Raw genomic sequence first — 20000 nt, forward strand, 5'->3', positions numbered from 1 at the left:
ACACCGGGACAACAAGGTCACAACTCCTCAATTTACATCCCATACCTACTCACTGCTAGGTGAACAGGGGCTACACGTGAAAGGAGACACACCCAAATATCTCCACCCGGCCAGGGAATCGAACCCTGGTCCTCTGGCTTGTGAAGCCAGCGCTCTAACCACTGAGCTACCAGGCGTGTGTGTGTGTGTGTGTGTGTGTGTGTGTGTGTGTGTGTGTGTGTGTGTGTGTGTGTGTGTGTGTGTGTGTGTGTGTGTGTGTGTGTGTGTGACTGCCACAAAGCAACACATTAACTCCTGAAACTTGTATTCTGGTTCAACCCTATGGTTGCTATGAGTTATGTTCTATTAAAAATTTTCATATTTTTAAACATTTATACTTTCAAAACTAATTTTACATATTCTTGATGCTCAAATTCATAAACATTCTACTATATATCAATTATTTTGTCAAGTTTCATTCATATTTTAATGTGCACTCTAGGACGAATATGCTGTTACCTAACCAATATAATATTTCCCCCATCAGAGTTCAACACACTATATATCACACACCATGTCACACTTCCACTTACAGACTACAATCTCCAATGGATGCACCCATACCTATTCACCCATCCACCCATACACAAACACACACACTACCTTGCTAAAGAATAGCAAACAGAGCAGAGGGAGGAGGAAACTACATAAGCAGGCTCAGGATTTTTCTTTCAAAAACTCACTCTTCTATTAGTTCACAAACACTCTCTCTCTCTCTCTCTCTCTCTCTCTCTCTCTCTCTCTCTCTCTCTCTCTCTCTTATACACAGTTTCACAGCAAGGTAGTACACAAGGTTTACAGTCTCCTACACAGTTAAGGACAAGCATGCAGCTGGTGTTAATGTGAGCATTGCCTCCCATTCCCTGCCATAGTAGTGTTAGGGAGATGATGGTTTTAACAGGTCAGTTCTAGTAACTTAAATCATATTTGTTATCAACAATAGCACTACAGGGCTTTAGATTTAGTGAAGTAACTAGTATCAGAGCTACTCAAGTTTTTTGTCAGCTATCAGAGAGTGTGTTGTTTACTTATGAGTGTGTTCTTCACTTATGAGTGCATTCCAGGGATGTTATGTGAACCAAGGTATCATGCTTCAGGCAGTTTACTCCCACACACAAAGTAGAGAAATAAAAATTTACTTGATACAAAGAAGCTCCCCACAGCATAGTCTATAATTCACTCCAATTTTTCATTCCCCTTCAATTTACATTATAAAGGGTTCCCTTTCAATTAGCTCTCCCTTGAGTTAAAACTCTATCTTTCAATAAGTTATCTGTGATCTTCCTTTGGACTAAGGAAATAATTTCAATCGCAAGAAGGCACAGATTGTGTTGTTTTGGAATGTGGATGGAAGAAATGAACATGACAGAGTGGACCAAGACTTTGAGGAAAGAAAGTTAGCAGTAAGCAAATGTAAGATTAGCAACTGTATTCATGATCACTTTGCATGGCAGTGGTGTTATAATTTGAAGAAATTCAGCAGCTTACAACACTGCTAATCATCACCGGTGAACTGTGTGCTAACTAGAAGCTGTGGATCATAGTGTGTTTACACAGTATTGTACTTGCACTTTAATCTTTAATGTTGTCTGTCTTTCTCCAATACATACATATATTAACCCTTTCATTGCTATTTGGCACATCCTTAATTAACTATTAACCATTCTGAGAGATCTCATATCTTTTGTTCCACAGCTTCTTCCAAACATTGTACTCCACAGAAACAGCAAAAAATCAACTTTTTTTTTTTTTTTTTTTATGCTTATAGAGATTCCATACATTGTTTTCAGTGTTGTCAACTGTTGCATACTGCAGTGAAAGGGTTAAACTGAGATGCTTATGTAAGACAAGGTCTAACATAAAGAATCCCATTACTTTGACGAAGTGCAGGCAAACCATGATAATTTCTTTTTTATTATATGAATGAATCAAATATAAAATTCTTCATAAATGTAATACCCATAAGCTGAATATTTTTTCTCTTTATACTTACATTATATTAGTTAAGATGCATTTTTCTGCAAAACTAAACTTTGTTTAAAGAAATAAAGTTACTATGCACACTGCATCTGTGATATCTTATGTCACAAATATGAAAACATATCAAAATATAGTATCAAATCATTCAGATACACAAACATACTTTTTATACAGTAAAAATTAATGAATCAAAATAATTAAAGCTGTAATCATAATTAATTAAGAGCTTTATAAGTTATATCATAAATCATTCTCCTAACTCTCTTCTGTGGATCACCTTGCTTGGTGTGTACAGTATTGAAACACATAGTACCATTTTACACATGTTTCAAGGCACTGAGCAACAATTAGCAGCGATTAATGTGAATTATTAAAGTACAAATCAGAGAGGATGTAGACTCCTGTGTTATTTCATATTGGTAAGAGACTGAAACACTGAGGAGACAAGAACACTGATAAACAGGAACTGCATGGTAATGGTTGTGGTGCAGAGCAAGGCACCACTTGATGCAGTACAAAGCTTGCAAACAACGCCACTGTTACTACTCTTTTTACCAGAGGCAAGTAGGCAGTTCCTGACTGGTGAGCTGGCAGAAATAGCATCTATAGCTTCAACTAGGGATTTCTAGTTTCTTATCCATATCTAAAGTACTTTCATTACTATTTTTTTTTTTTCACAATATTTATTCATATATGAAAATTCAGCACTCAAAAAAAAAAAATTATTTACCTTACCTACAACTTTTTAAAATCTATGATAAGACTGTTTGTATACTGTAATTCACCTGTACTGGTGGTGGCAGTCTGGTCATGTGTTTGATAGTACTGTGCATTTCCATAAGTCTATACATTACATGTCTACTCTAAGATTGAAAAAAATGTGTCTATCAGTCACCCCGGTGTTGGCACTCAGCACCAATGTAAAGTGCTGACATCTGAGGCAACTCACTGACTGGGAAGGACATCAAACCTTACACATACATACATACACACAAGCACCCACACTCAAAATAAATAAAAATAAATAAATTAGTAAATATAATAATTCCCACCAGGCCAGGATGGGATTGAATGATGCTGGTAAAGTGACAAGCAAGGTTTGAATCAGAAGGATGCTGACAGGAGTGCAGAAACCAAAATGTCTAGATACTTCATTCAGAAAGATTTAGTTACCCATCCCTTGCCTTGCTAAACCCCTACCCTAACCATTCTGCATGGGCCACCCAACAAGCCAGGAGGACTATGTGTTTATGTACAAAAGAGGACCAGACCCACCTACTGGTCTGACCTTGGCTGGTGCCACACCTCAAGGGCATTTGGCACAGCAGGGGAGGTGATAGAGGTATCACTCTTCCCTCAGTTCACTTACTGACATATAGCTGCGAGTGCCCACGAAGGTGTTGGCCATGCTGTCAATCAGCTGACCAGAGACGCCAAAGTCACAGATCTTGATTTCACCTCGGGAGTTGACAAGGATATTGGATGGCTTGACGTCACGATGGATGATCTGGTGCTTCTCACGCAGGTAGGCCAGCCCCTTGAGGACCTGCAACACACACACACACACACACACACACACACACACACACACACACACACACACAATCATTAATTTGATCATTTTAGGGATATTCTAGAGTACATTACATAAAAGGCAAAGGAAACATCTTATCTTTGTGTCTCGTACTTCCATCTCTAAAGAATGTTTTTAAATATCCGGACACAGAGGTCACAATCTTTTAGTCACTGAAAGAGCTTATACATATAAACCAAATAACTAGGTTTGAATGTAGAGAGGAAGAAAAAGGAAATGTGATAGAAAAAGAAAGAGCAAATAAACAAAAGAAGAGCAGGACATGAAGAACAAGACAAAGAACCACTTACAGTAGAGCATATTTTGGCTAGTATTGGTTCTGGAATGCGAATGGCTTTCTTGAGGCACAGATCCAAGGATCCTCCATCCATGTACTCCATACAAATAGAGATCTCACCCTCACTGCAAAAAACATTGTCACTGTGTTACTATCAGACTGCTAGGACACAGGTAAGCAGATCAAGACAGATGAGAAAGGCTAAAAGTGTCTATAGTGAGATATCATCTTTCACTTTACAACTTCTTCTAGTGCACAGCACCAAAACAAACGAAAATCCACACTCCTTTCTGCCACTATTCTAGACTTCACATGCTTCATATATTATTTGAATAGCTACATGACATGGAAAGACAGCACCATTCAGCGATATATGAGGGCACCCACCTGTAGAAGGCCCCATAGAAGCCCACAATGAAGGGTGAATTACACTCATGTAGGACCTTCAACTCTCGGATAATCTGGTTTCTGATGGCTGGCTTGACCTCAAGATGGATGAGCTGCACCCATGAACAAGAGGGAAGGAAGAGAAACAAGAAATAAAATCATAATCAATGATCAGACACAGTAAATACTCTCTATTACACACTATTCATGGTGATCCCACTACCTATATTGTCATCATCATTCTTAAGACTCATTCTTCCTATCTATCTATCTATACATCAGGCCCGTAATCCCACACAGGGTGGTCCAGACAAGGTGCCACAAACTCATGCACACATCAATCACACTTTTAGCACCATTGGCTCCCAGTGAAAAAGGAGTTTAGGGAAAAAAAAGGGAGAGAGAGAGAGAGAGAGAGAGAGAGAGAGAGAGAGAGAGAGAGAGAGAGAGAGAGAGAGAGAGAGAGAGAGAGAGAGAGAGAGAGAGAGAGAGAGAAACTCATGTCTGAAAACTTCTATCTTTGCACCTCTCAAACCATTTCTAGCTCTACCAAACCATCACATCCTTGTAATCAAGTTCTAATACTTCATCCGTACTCATATTTAGACACAAATTGACAACCATCATCTCACAGCTATAAAATACTTCCAGTTTTTATACAATGATGATGATGATGATCTTAATGTAAGCATCAGAATCAAAACTACTAATGCTACTAAATGAGCATCAGCACATCACATCACCTCACCTTACGCGCCATGATGAGTCCTGAGGGTTTGTGCCGCTCCTTGTTCACCACACCTCCATTGCCGGCACCAAGCTCACCCAACTTCTCAAAGTCATCTGCATTCAGCTCACCAACCTGAAGGAGGATGCAGTGATGGTGTAGTACACAGATGGAACAGTCATACAAAAATGGAACAATCATATAAAGACTGGAATGAAAAAAAGAGGAAAGATATGCTTTTCATTAGTAGTTTACTTCTGAGCTTAATCTTTATCCATGAACAAAAGATAGAAAGAAAAGAAAATGCAGAGGGAAAAGAACCAAAAAAGAAATAAGTTATATAAATTTGAAAGAAAACTGAATTGAAAAATAGACAGAAAAGGATAAATACATGACCCTACAGTGAACAAGGAAAGAAACTCACTTTCTGCTTCTGGTTGAGGAAGATCTCCATGCGGCGTCGCTGGGTGTCATCCATGTCTAACTCCTGGATGCATTTAAGCAGTGACTCCAGGGATACTGATCCAAAGCTACCAGTGGCCCCTGTGCTGGCCTTCCTCTGGGGTGTGCTGTTACAATGGACACAACACTACAAGTTAGCTTCTCATTCAAATTATATCCCTTCTGATGCATTTCCTCTCAATCTATCAGTTTTACAAATATAATAGTTGATTCTCATCCAAATCCTATACTTTCTGTTGCATTTTCCTCATATTCCATCACTTTTATTATCAAGACAATAGCTATTTCAAATCTTTACTTGTCTTCTGCCATTCTGAAAGTAAAACAAGAGCTAGAATGCAGCCCAAATTAGATTCTCATTCATATTCTATCATTCTAATGCATTCCTCTTTATATTCTATTATTATCATAAATATGATTGCTTCGATTCCTCATTTCTTTTCTGCCATTCTGAAAACAAAAGTTAGAATGCAAGTGTGTCTAATTTTTCCCACTTCTATTTTGTTTTCACTTCTGCCATCCTAAATGTAACTAGAATGCATTTTTTTTTTAATCCCATTCCTATTTTGTTCCATCTTGTGAGTGACTGAGATTGGACACAAGGGACTTTCCTTCCTATTATGTCTTGTTGTGACACATACCAATCTCCATTACTTCATTACTTGTATAAATAAATGCTACTGATATACACTATAGTTGTCCTAATGCATCAAGTCAAAGCATTCTAAGTGTGCATTTGATCCTGGGTTTCAGAGCAATGTTCAGCCTTGTGGTGCTTACTATTTATAGCAGATCAACGCCAGTGGCGGCTCATAGCTAATATTAGTGGGGGTGTTGCTCCAAAAATTTATAGCCCTTGTTTTAATATTTTGTAAAAGGAAACACACAGGTATAAGAAATTTTATTCAGAAACTTTATAGTATCCTAAGAGAAGAAAAAAAAAAAATTAATTACCATAATCTAAACTGTCACAGTTTAATCTTGATCCATCCATTTAAAAATTAAATTCATTCTTCTTCTTTTAATTTGTGCAAAAAGATGAATAATTTTCTCCTTGGTACACCATTTTTAAAGCACAACACACTGAGTAAAAAATAAATACGAACTATCTTCCACCAGTGCGCCAAGGTCTACACCTTGGGAACGACAGTGCTCTTTCATACTCATAGTACTGTGTGCAGCCTCCTTTGCACACATGCATAATAAAGCAGGCAAACTCCACACCACTGGAACTGTGATATGCACAATTCCATATGAAGATTTTTGCATTTTTTTTTAAACTGAGGGATAGCTACTGACATTAAGTTTAAGGATTATATACTGTACAAGTATAAAGAAAGAATTAAAGACAAAATCATTATACTGAATATCATCAATACTATCAAGTGGAAATAAGGGTGCTGCAGTTCCACAGTACCTATACTCGAGCTGCCACTGATCAACACTGTTCTTGTATCTCAGCTAGCTCATTGGAAGGTACAGTGCTTACTCCAATTTTGCAAGAAATGGGGCGGCATTGTGAGTCGCAAATTTGGAAATCGCAAAATTGGAAGTATTATTTCTATGGGAAAAATTGAATATGGTCGCCTAATTTTTCAATATTTTCGTAATATTTTGCCCATATTTATATCACATATATATTGAGCCAGGTATCTTTCTATATGAATGATCACAGTGTTTGTACAATGGCTACGAGAATAAAAAATCTGTCCACCTTAGGTTTTTACAGTTTTTTCAATTTTCTCAGTTTTTAAACACCATTCTCACAGTTGATTCTCCCACACCAAACTCTCTGGAAATATCACAGTTCCTTTTTCCATCTCTTTTCATCTCAATTATCTTCATCTTCTGCTTCAAAGTTAATCTACTGTTTTTCTTGGTTGGTGGCGCCATGTCGCACAAAGTCGAGCACAAGGATTCCTCCAAATTTGCAGAGAGAACTCCGTGGAGGTGTACGTAAACAAATGGAAGGCGGGAGGGAGCGGGACAGTGTTGCCAGATGAGCTTCGTTGAATTACCGCCAGATTTTTAAGAAAACTAGCCAAAAACCACCAAACTATGATAAATATAATATAAATATGATAATATAGTATAATATAATAAATATGAATAATTAATAAAATATTGCCTATATAATACAGTGATATATAATTTGCGGGAATGCTCTCTCTCCCACCACCACTTGCAATACTGGGAGAAAGGAGCAAGATGGGGAAATTTAAAAAATGGCAATTTTTGGTCCTTGGTCGCAAAATTGGTGTATCGCAAAATTTGAACTCGCAAAATTGGAGTAAGCACTGTACATACTGTGTATACAGACATACTATAGTTATACCAAGGCTGTCTCCATAAAAAGAAGGGTAGCTACAAGACATACAACTTTGCTGTTCATGCTCATTCACACCACTCTTTTAGTCTCTTGGCTCCCAAAAGAGAGGAGTACAAAGTACTCCTGCTCTTACAATGGAAGGAACTCAGACACATTACCTCCTACAGATACAAATATGTAGTATACACCCAATGCGGAAAGTCTGTTCGCCAGCTGAAAAAAAAAACTCACTTCAATGGTTAGGGAAACAAAAAATTAAGATTACAAGCAATTTTTACCTGTTTAGTACCTGATATCATTCCCCCGATGCTTGATGTACTGCTTAAGTCTCTTTGGTAAGGAATCAGCAAGATTTTGGAGCAATTCACATGAAAAGCTTTTCCACACTCCCTTGATAGCTCCCTCCAGCTTGGGGAGTGATGAAGTGTCAGTGTTTGAAAGGTGGCTGTTAATGATTGACCACAAGTTTTTTTTATGGAGTTAAGGTCTGGACTGCTACCTGGCCAGTCTTTGAAGTAGTTCATGTCACAATCATTCAGCCACTGTTTCACTGATTTGGTTGTGTGGCAAGGTGCACCATCCTGCATAAAAATGTCAGCCTTGGTTTGGTCAAAACTGTCAGGTAAGTGGTCCAGCAACAGCTCTAAGTAATTGTACTGGTTCATTTTCTCGTTAACAGGTAACACCACCATAGCAGGTGAAACAATCCCATACCATAAGAGAAGCTGGCTGTTTCACAGTCTTCTGGGTGTACCGTGGGTCATGTGGGTCACTGTGTGGTGGGCAGTAGACTCAAGAAAACTTACTGCCAATCACTGAAAAAGTTGCCTCGTCTGACCAAAGTACTTTCCTCCAAGTGATGAGATTCCAATCTTTACATTTCTTGGCAAAGGCAACCTTTTTCTGCTTCTGGACAGCTGTGAGAACTGGCTTCTTAAGTGCATGAAAACTCCTCAAGTTGAGATCGTCATAGAGGCACTGCTGCACACAACGCAAGGATGGCCTACTCAGCAACTATGGGTTATTCTCCCTCATATCAGCTGCAGTGAGGCAGGGGTTGGCCTTAATTTGCCTGCCAATAAGTTTTATAGTGGTAGGAAAGATTAATTTTGGTCTACCAGACTTGGGCCTAGAAGTAGGAATTCCTTCCCCTCTCTCCTCCTTGAACCGCTTCACAAATTTCTGGCATACGCGGATACTAACGCCAGTCTGTGCAGCTATCTCCTTCACTGGGTAGTTAGCCTTGTATAGGGTGATCACTGCTGTTGTGTCATCACATGAAGTAACCCTCCTTGCTAGTAATAAGACAGTAAAATAAGCACAAAGCACACTAAAATAGTCACAAACACATGACGTCACGCAGGAGCAACAACTGCACAACTTCCCCTTACAAACGCCGTAGGCACATTGAGTGTTACTACGCAGTCTCTAAATGTTGCTAAGATACCAGTGTCACCACAGAAAATGAACTAACATATTGCGCTGCGTTTTCATGGTATCCATAGAGGTAAAATAAGAAATGCAAAGTCTGTTTAACGCCCGTTTGACGAACTGACTTTCCATGCTGACTGTATATTTGACGTTAGGGAAGCTTGGTGCATATCATTTCAGTCTTACATGCAAAGATGATTCTTACGCTTATAATCACTCATGTCATCTCACTATTGTTCCACATCTGCAATAATCAGATAAGATTTGAAAAGTGACAAATTTCACAAAGGTTCTGATATGATGCCTTCATACACATCTACATTTACTTGCATAACATCAATAATACTTTCTACTTTATGAACATCACAAGCAATTGAATTTTATATGAAACTTCTGGCACTGCTCATCCACCACAAGAACTTGTTCCTACTGTAGAAAGAAATATAAGTACATTATGTACTGAAAGAAACACATCTCACAGAGATCACTGGAACGTACATAAACACGTGATTTGAAGCTATTACTTCTCAAGTATGCTGATCAAATGACAATTGTCTATGAACACCACTTTGAGCTGTTCACTCTTTGAACTGACCATTGTACAGAACAAACCAGTCAGTTCACAAAACAACTATTCTGAAAGCAACCCGAATGCAAGGTACGGGTGTCTTCATTTCTTGCTGCTCCTGAGTTATCCTTATGTACTTCTGAATGCATCAAATGAGAGAGAGAGAGAGAGAGAGAGAGAGAGAGAGAGAGAGAGAGAGAGAGAGAGAGAGAGAGAGAGAGAGAGAGAGAGAGAGAGAGAGATGCATCATTAGCTATCACACACGTTTGGTTGTGGAAAGATGACATCATGACAACATGGATGCAAAGGAAAGGCTAAAGTTTTATGCAGCAATGGAAAAAACAATTAGTGTTTTCTCATCACAGAAAATACAAAGAAAGTCAAACTAATAAGACTATTTGGGAGTGATATAAAAGGAAGTACAGTAATGAGAAGCTAGTGGCAAAGTTATAATTTTCAGTGGCTAGCAAACAAATGTTGCATAATACATATTTCCATATGAAGTTACTGGTATATTTTCTTCTGCATATTTCATCAATTATAGATTTCTTCATGGTTAACTCTCCATATAAAGAACTCTTCTACCTAACGAACTCCCTTGGGTCCCACCACTGCCTGATAATGGACCTTCCTGGTACACTCTTGTCTCTGTCATCTAACACCTGCTGGTAATAAGGCCCCACTGTACTCCATCACCACTGCTGCTCTACTTTAATACTTGCCTCACATTTTAATGGAGACTCTAATTCATAACACAAACTCAATGTAAGTAACTGACTGTGACAGGGGCCAAGAGCCAACCACCATGAAATGGATTTAAAGACGTATTCTATTATACGATTCTCGTATAATCTTAGAAATAATATTAATGTGATTGTATCTCTATTGTACATGCAGCTGATATTCATTAGTCATACTATTCATTCTAATGATATTTCTAGGATTTAGGGGAAATGATAGAATTAAATATGTTTTAATTGTATGGTAGTTGGCTCTTGGCTCCATGTCAGAGCCAGTTACTTGTATATGTACTTTTCTTATTATGTAGAATTTTCACCAATCAGCCCTAGGCAGTCAAATACAATGGAACCTCTGTTCTCAATCTTAATTTGTTCCTGAATGTCATTTGAAATTCAAAATATTCAGAAACATAAACTATTTCCCATATGGGAATCAATGGAAAATCAATTAATCTGTTCCCAGACACCAGTCCATCCTGTCTTAGCAGCTTATGACAGATGCTCCCACAGTCAAGATGGCTGCTCCACAACATCTCCATCTCATAAATTAATCATCCAAAAAAGGACATAATGAATGAACTCAGTGACACTTAACTTACCAGATGGTACTGTTTAGACTATGCAGGTATTCTGTAAACTTAATGAGGAACCCTTATAGTGACACAGAACAGAGTAACCCACTTACTGCCAAACTGAAGGTGATCATAACATTTAGACATCTTGATGTTGAGGAAAGCTACTGGGAAAATGCACCTATGTAGTAGTGATGGCATTGTGGGTCACTGAGGGAGCCACAGGTAGCTCAGGATTACTACTGAGTCAACCAAAACTGTTTGTTTACATCAAGGCTCTTCAGTGATATCATGTTTAACTTACTTTGAAGATTGAATTATTGTCTTAGCTACTGTCTCTCCTTCCAATACATAAAAATAAAGAAAATAATCATAGATACTATAAATTAGTAATAAACTGCAGCTATGACTATGCTGTTGTCATTTGAAATCAGGTAACTTTGTTCAAGAACCAAATTATGGCATGGCAACTAAAGCAATAATGAGTAAATTAAAAATTCTGTTAAAAACAATTTGTTTGAGAAGGGAGGCACTTGATAACCAAGGTCCCATTATAATTTAAACACCAATTTTCATGCCATGAACATCTTATTTTGTCAATCCTTAATTCTTTCTTCTTCATGTGCAATAATTACCTACCAAATCTTTCATGTTTCAGATAAAAAGATATGTAGCACTACAAAACATTTGTCTATCTTTGTCTCATAGAATATTTGGTTTTACACTTATAATTCATTCTTACAAGACAAATACAAAAGTTCCCAAAGAACACATATTTATTTGCCTGAATAGGTAGTAAATGTGACAAAATGTCTATGATATAACACTATTTTGGTATCATAAGATATAAATCTTGAACATGACTGACATCCCAGGAGTTGACAAGTAACTAGGTTTAGAAAATAATAAATTGGTGAAATGAAATAAAATAAAATAAAATAAACAAACATATATTCAACAAAAAATATTTCAAAAAGTAAATGACATCATGATATAATTTGTTTGAGTAATGTACTTATTTCACATATTGTAGAGTCAGAATTTTAAAAAGAAAAAAGCATTGTGGAGAACCACAATAATTATACTTCCAAATTCTAATTCACTACAAAGAGATGACTACAACATAAAAGCATCAATTTATAACTTTCGTGAGAGACAACGTTTGCTTCCCACTGTTCTTATGCCTTCTGGTGATGTTTTCATCTTACATTCCACTACTTTATTTTTCTGCCCTACACAATGTCACTCTTTATACATCACCAGATAACCTAATTCTAACATATTGAATTCTTATGTTAACATACACCACACCACCAACATAATAAAGCACAGAGACTTGGATCGTGACAAAAGTATGCAATCCATCTTAATCACTGGCTCAGAACATCTCTTATGTCATGCAATGTCTGTGTTGTGTCATGTTGCTGCATCAGAGTTAAGCTGAATTAAGGATAAGCCACCTGTCCAAAGGCATGATTTCGACTGGCACACGTTGCTCCTAGGAAATACCACACACACACACACAGAGAGAGAGAGAGAGAGAGAGAGAGAGAGAGAGAGAGAGAGAGAGAGAGAGAGAGAGAGAGAGAGAGAGAGAGAGAGAGAGAGAGAGAGAGAGAGAGAGAGAGAGAGAGAGAGAGCATTCCATCTTATTACAAGTTACCAAGCTCTTTCCAAATTTAAATACAAGTACAGAATACATGTATACAGTATAAATTTGGCATAAATAATAAATAAACAAATAAATAAATAAAATAAATAAATAAACGTTGTTTTCTTACATACATAAACTTAGATTACACAGAGCTGGGTGTGTTACTGGATATCAGGTAGTCCAGCACCCCTCCTCTGGACCTAGAAACACAGATAGTCTGTACCTGTACTTCTGCACCTAAACTTTTTCCCCTCGGTCCGGTACCACACCTCCGCACCTCCGGTACCATACCCAAAATTATTAAAGCGTGCCTGGAAAATCTAGTCCACACCTCAAAAAATAAAACAAAATACATCAGAGCTCCCCCCCCCACACCCACACACACGACAGCCAAAAGTAATGCTACAGAGTGTGGACTGTTTGGCATCTTTATTTATCTATTTTTTTATCCTTGAAAATCTCAGGTGCAGAAGTACGGAATCAAAATTTTGCCTTCCCATAACTGTCTACAGTACAGAGATACGGACTTAAAATTTTGCCTTTCCGTACCTCTTACTTCTGCACGTTTGAAAAATTTTCCGCAATTTGGACCTCTGCACCTCATTTGGTGATCCAGAGGTGTGAATCAAGGTACAGAAGTGCCCAGATCTGGTTTTACAACATTTTGATAAATTAAACCTTTTTTCACTATAGATTACTTATTAATCTCTTCATTACTGGGGCACATTTTAACATGAGTTTGGCTATGATTAGAGGATTTTATTTACATTAGGCAGGGCATATGAATGTCAGAAGATTACTGGCCAGAATCTTTACTATTTTAATCCCACATAAGTTTCTGAGGCAATTTTATAATCACTAAATAGTAAGCAGAATGAACATGAAAATACATCATAGCACTGATGGGGTTGAATGCCTATTTAAATTTACCTATACACACACACACACACACACACAAAGGGAAGACATACCAAACAGAGAAGGAAATGTGTGAAATAGTGAATGAGAGCTTCAAAACAGTATTCACTGCAGAAAATTATTTCACAGAATCTAATAGGACATTGGATTGCCAAGGATTACAGGAGATTGCAGTGCACAAAGAGGATATTGGAAGATTACTAGATAAGTTGGAAGTCAGAATAGCAATGGGGCCAGGTGGTGTATCAGGCTGGGTGTTAAAAGAATGTAAAGAGCAATTACTGGATCCAATTTGGGAAATAATTAAAAGTTCAATAAATGAAGGGAAGGTTCCACTAGAGTGGAAGAGAGCCAACGTAATACCGATATTTAAAGGAGGAAAGGCAACTGAACCACTAAACTACAGAACAGTGCCACTTACAAGTGTCGTAGAGAAGTCATGTGAAATAATTATAAAAAAAAAATGGGTTAAATTTCTAGAAGAGGAGCAAGTCATATCGAACAGACAATTTGGGTTCAGGACAGGGCGGTCATGTGTATCAAACTTATTAAGCTTCTACTCGAGTTATTGCAGGACTTGAAAACAGAGATGGATGGGTAGACACAGTATACCTGGACATAAAAAGAGCTTTTGATAAAGTCCTCACGAAGACTTCTTTGGAAACTAGAGAACATAGGAGGACTGTGGGAACCTTGCTCGAATGGACAAGAGATTATTTGAAGGATAGGAAATGAGAACTGTGATCAGAGATACATACTCATCTTGGGTAAAGTAACTAGCGAGTGCCACAAGGGTCAGTGTTAGCCCCATTATGTTTCAAGTTTATGTAAATGACATTCACATTGGGATAAACAGTTATATATAAATTTATTGCTGATGATGCAAAGTTGCTAAGAGTTATCAAAACCAGAGAGGACTGTCTGCTGTTGCAGGAAGATTTAAACAAGATCTATGAATGGAGCAAGAAGTGGAAATTGGAGTTTAATGCCAAGAAATGTCACATAATGGAACTAGGAAAGAGTAAGAGAAGACCAGTATGGAACTATTTGATGGGAGAGAACAAATAATGAAGACTAAAGAGGAAAAAGATCTTGGAGTGATCATACAAGAAAATCTGAGCCCTGATAAACACATAAGCAAGATATTTGGACTATCATATAAGATGTTGACTAATATAAGAGTGGCATTTCATTACATGGATAAAGATATGATGAAAAAAATCATCACAAGCATGATACACACAAGGCTGGAATATGCAGCAGTGGTATGGTCTCCGAGCTCTAAAAAGGATATAAGAAAATTGGAAAGGATACAGATGATTGCTACAAAGATGGTGCCGGAATTAAAGTACCTCACATATGAAGAATGACTGAAGGAAATGGGACTCCCAACCTTACAAGACAGAAGAGAATGTGGGGACCTAATAACAATGTATAAGATAGTAAATTATATTGAAAAGATAGACAAAGAAGACCTGGTGCTGTTGACGGAAGAAGATGGAAGGACAAGAGGACATGAAAAGATCAGGATGAGGCAGTGTGTGAAGGATATTGGAAAATACAGTTTTCCACACAGAACGATGGAAAATTGGAATGCATTGGATAATGGAATTGTCACAGCACATAGTATGCATAACTAGATAAATGAAGATATGGAGACAGGACACTAAGAGCCACACTCGAACCCTATACAACTAGGTAAATACACACACACACACACACACACACACACACACACACACACACATGTGGAATGAAAGAATGTCGAGAGGGCATGGAAAAAAACTAAAAATGGCCACTAATAGGAGAGATGTGAAAAAATATAGCTTCCTTCATAGAAGGGTGGAAGCATGGAATAGTTTAGACGTGGAAGTGGTCAACGCAAGGAATATTCATGATTTTAAGAAAAAGCTGGACATTAGTAGATATGGAGACGGACAGAGCATAGCTCTTTTCCCGTATGTTACAATTAGGTAAATACAATTAGGTAAATACACACACACACACACACATACACACACAAGAAAGAAAAAGAAAAGCTAAAAGATCTAATTAACAAAGAAGAAGAAAGAGTACAAGACGTGATTAAAAAAGAAGTACAAGCATGGAGAATCCAAGATAAGAAAGACAAGGAATCATTTCAAGAAGTATTTCAAGAACAGTTAAAAGAAAGAGATGAAAATATGACAAGCAAAGTGATAGGAGTCCTCAAGAAAAAAGAAAATTTAGTAAGAGAAATTGCGGAAAAAAGAAGTGTAATTATTTTTGGACTGAAAGAAAAAATGTTAAATATAGACCAAGAAGGGAAAAAGACGAAATGAAATCAGTAAAAGACCTACTAAAACATCTGAATGACGAGGATAGACAGAACTTAGAAGAGGAAGTAGAAGAAATCCATAGAATGGGACCATATCAAGAAGGAACAGTGAGACCAATTAAGATATTACTAAAATCACAAGCAGCAGCAGAAGAAGTACTATATAGAAAAACGAAACTCAGAGAAACAGAAGGTTGCAAAGATATATATATAAAGAAAAATAGAAACGAGGAGGAAAGGAAGAGACACAATGAACTGGTGGCAGAAGCAAGAGAAAAAATAATGAAAGGTCAGAGGAGGAGAAGAAGGCATTTTTGGAGAATTATAGGAGACAGGATAAGGAAATGGTATATAAAAGAGAAAGAAGAGAAAAGAATGGAGCAAGTTTAACTAAAAATGATAAGAACAAGAGATTAAAAATGATGTATACAAACATAGATGGGATTTTATCTAGTAAATTAGAATTAAGAGATTACATAAAGAAAGAAGAACCAGATATTGTATGCCTGGTGGAAACAAAGTTAAATGAGGCAATAAAATAGACATAGATAAAAGGTATAATATATGGAGGAGAGAGAGAGTGGGTAAAGGAGGAGGAGGAGTCATGATGATGTTAAGGAAGGAGATAGTGGTAAATCAAGTGGAGTTTGGGAAGGAAAATCAGAAATACTGTATGTTAAGATGCATATTAACAAAAGGAGTTAACAATCATTGGAACATATGTGCCACCAAAACAAACTCATGGACTAACCAAGAATATAGAGACATGATAGATGACACAATAAGGAGTCTTACAAGAATCATTAAGGAAAGGAGAAAAGTGATATTGATAGGAGATTTCAACTGTAAGGAGGTAGACTGGGAAAATTATGAAAGTGGTATGGGGAAGATGCCTGGGAGATAGATTCCTGAACCTAATGATAGATAATTTGATGGTCCAAAGAGTAAAGGAAAACACAAGATTCAGAGGAAACGATGAGCCGGCAAGATTAGACCTAGTTTTTACAAGGGATATACCAATTAACGATGATATAAGATACAAGTGCCCATTGGGAAAGAGTGACCATGTAATATTAGAGATGGATATAGAAGAAGGAAAGGAAGATAGAGATGAATCATACAAAGGAGACCGATTAAATTACAGAAAGGCTGATATTGAGAATCTCAAGAACTATTTTAAAACGTAAACTGGGAGGAGATGGAAAACTCATTAACGGTTCAAGAGAAATATAACTTATTTTTGGAAATATACAAAACTGGGGTCAGGGAATATGTTCCGAAATATAGACCTAAAGAAGAAGGAAAGAAAGATTGGTTTAATGCAAGATGTGCTAGGGCAAAGGAGAAACGAGATGGAGCATGGAAAAGGTGGAGAAGAAACAGAAATCCAGAAAATAAGGAAAACTTCAAAACAGCAAGAAATGAATATGCTAAGGTGAGAAAGGAAGAAGAAAAGAACTATGAAAAGGACATTGTCGAAAATGTAAGGAACAACCAAAATTGTTCTACAGATTCATAAATGGAAAAATAAGACAAAAAGAAACAATAGAAAGGTTAAAAGGAGAAAACGGAATGGTGGAAGACCCAAAAGTATGGCAGAACTGTTAAATAGTAAATTTCATGAGGTCTTTACTAAGGAATCCAAATTTGAAAGACCACAGGGTAATAGAGAGACTGTCTATATGAAAGAGATTAAAGTAACCAAGCTTGAAATAAAAAGTTGATGACGGAATTGGATGAGGAAAAGGCAATGGGACCGGATGAAGTCTCAGGCAGAATACTGAAAGAATGTAGGGAAGAACTAGCAAGTCCAATATACAACATCATAAAATGCTCAATAGAAAATGGAACAGTGCCAGTGGAGTGGAAAAGAGCTGAGGTGGTTCCCATATATAAGAGCGGAAGGAAGGAAGAACCTTTAAATTACAGACCGGTATCACTAACTAGTGTAATATGCAAGATGTGTGAAAAAGTAATAAAGAAGCAATGGATCGAGTTTCTTGAAGACAACAAAATATTATCAAATAGCCAATTTGGTTTTAGAAAAGGTCGGTCATGTGTGACAAATTTATTGAGTTTCTACTCTAGAATAGTTGATAAAGTACAAGAGAGAGAGGATGGATTGACTGTATTTATTTAGATCTAAAAAAGGCTTTTGATAAAGTGCCACATGAAAGATTACTATGGAAGTTAGAGGAGAAGGGTGGCTTAAAAGGAAGCACATTGAGATGGATGAAGAATTACTTAAGGGGGAGAGAAATAAGGACGATAGTTAAAGATATGAAGTCCAAGTGGAGAACAGTAGACAGCGGAGTGCCACAGGGGTCAGTATTGGCACCAATACTTTTCTCGTATATATAAATGACATGCCAGAGGGAGTGAACAGCTACATAAATCTGTTTGCGGACGATGCGAAACTGTGCAGAGTCATTAAACAAAAAGAGGATTGTGAAATACTACAGGAAGACTTAAACAAGATCTGGAAATGGAGCAAAAAATGGGAGATGGAATTCAATGTGGACAAAAGCCATGTCATGGAAATGGGAAAAAGTGAAAGACGACCAGTGGGAATCTATAAGATGGGAGATGGAGTAGAACTAGAAAAAGTAAAAAAGGAAAAGGACTTGGGAGTGACAATGGAAGAAAATAATCAACCGGTTAGCCATATTGATAGAATTTTCAGAGAGACGTATAATTTGCTAAGGAATATTGGAGTAGCATTTCACTATATGGACAAGGAAATGATGAAGAAATTGATAAGTACTAAAATAAGACCTAGATTGGAATATGCAGGAGTTGTGTGGACTCCCCATAAAAGAAACACATAAGAAAATTAGAGAGACTACAAAAATGGCTACAAGAATGGTTCCAGAATTTAAAGGGATGGCATATGAGGAGAGACTAAAGGCAATGGATCTACCAACCTTGGAGCAGAGAAGAGAGAGAGGATCTGATACAAGTTTATAAATTGATTAACGGAATGGATGAAGTGGATAATGAGAAACTGATCCTGAGAGAAGAATATGACTTTAGAAGCACAAGATCGCATAGTAAGAAACTAAGGAAGGGACGATGTCTGAGAGATGTTAAAAAATTTAGTTTCCCACAAAGATGTGTTGAGACTTGGAACAGTTTGAGTGAGGAAGTGGTATCAGCAAAGAGTGTACATAGTTTTAAAGAAAAATTGGATAAGTGTAGATATGGAGACGGGACCACACGAGCATAAAGCCCAGGCCCTGTAAAACTACAACTAGGTAAATACAACTAGGTAAATACACACACACACACACACACACACACACACACACATATATATATATATATATATATATATATATATATATATATATATATATATATATATATATATATATATATATATATATATATATATATATATATATATATTTTCTTTTGATTTTTCAAATCCTGATGTAATGACACATTCTTTTCTAATATTATTCCAACTGGCACACTTGCAAGAAATCTTAGCCATAATTACAGTACATATCAGAAGAGATAGCACAAAGGTAACCCATCTCTCTATATCCCCTCACATGCAGCACAAGAAAATTATCAATTGACAAAGTTGAGGGAAGGTAAATTAAAGTAGCCTTGATGTTCATCAGCTTCCTAATATATAAAAATATCAAATTCGAAGACTTTGAACACAGAACTGAACAACCAAATGAAGGTAAGATCAACCTTACTAGGGGATACAAAATTAATGTACTGTAACTATGAGCACAGATGAATATGAAAATATTGAGTGGAAAAATGCTGAAAAGACATGTGACAATTCACATGATTTGTATTCTATTTCAACCATCACAGTCATCATAATCATGGCCTGATTTCTGTTAAGGAGTATACTGATTAAAAAGACCTAGAGACATGAATGCCCCAAACTCAGCATATGAAGTACTCAACACAGAATACATCTTTCAAGATCAATGAAGTGTTAGACAGAATCATGAGCTCCTTCACTACATGATCAAATATGTC

General features: G+C 37.0%; 1 protein-coding gene across 2 annotated transcripts in view; it reads right to left on the reverse strand.

Moving 5' to 3' along the window:
• Positions 1-20000, reverse strand: part of LOC123498495 (dual specificity mitogen-activated protein kinase kinase 1-like) — a 45509-nt gene that overhangs the window by 23773 nt on the left and 1736 nt on the right. For both annotated transcript variants that reach the window (XM_045245650.1, XM_045245651.1), the window contains exons 2-6: positions 5429-5573; positions 5026-5139; positions 4278-4390; positions 3904-4015; positions 3389-3565 (exon numbers count right to left, since the gene is read on the reverse strand). In XM_045245650.1, coding sequence (XP_045101585.1) covers positions 3389-3565; positions 3904-4015; positions 4278-4390; positions 5026-5139; positions 5429-5573 — 661 coding nt within the window. The remainder of the gene's footprint in view (positions 1-3388; positions 3566-3903; positions 4016-4277; positions 4391-5025; positions 5140-5428; positions 5574-20000) is intronic.

This window comes from Portunus trituberculatus, chromosome 48 (genome assembly GCF_017591435.1).
Source record: "Portunus trituberculatus isolate SZX2019 chromosome 48, ASM1759143v1, whole genome shotgun sequence".
NCBI lineage: Eukaryota > Metazoa > Arthropoda > Malacostraca > Decapoda > Portunidae > Portunus > Portunus trituberculatus.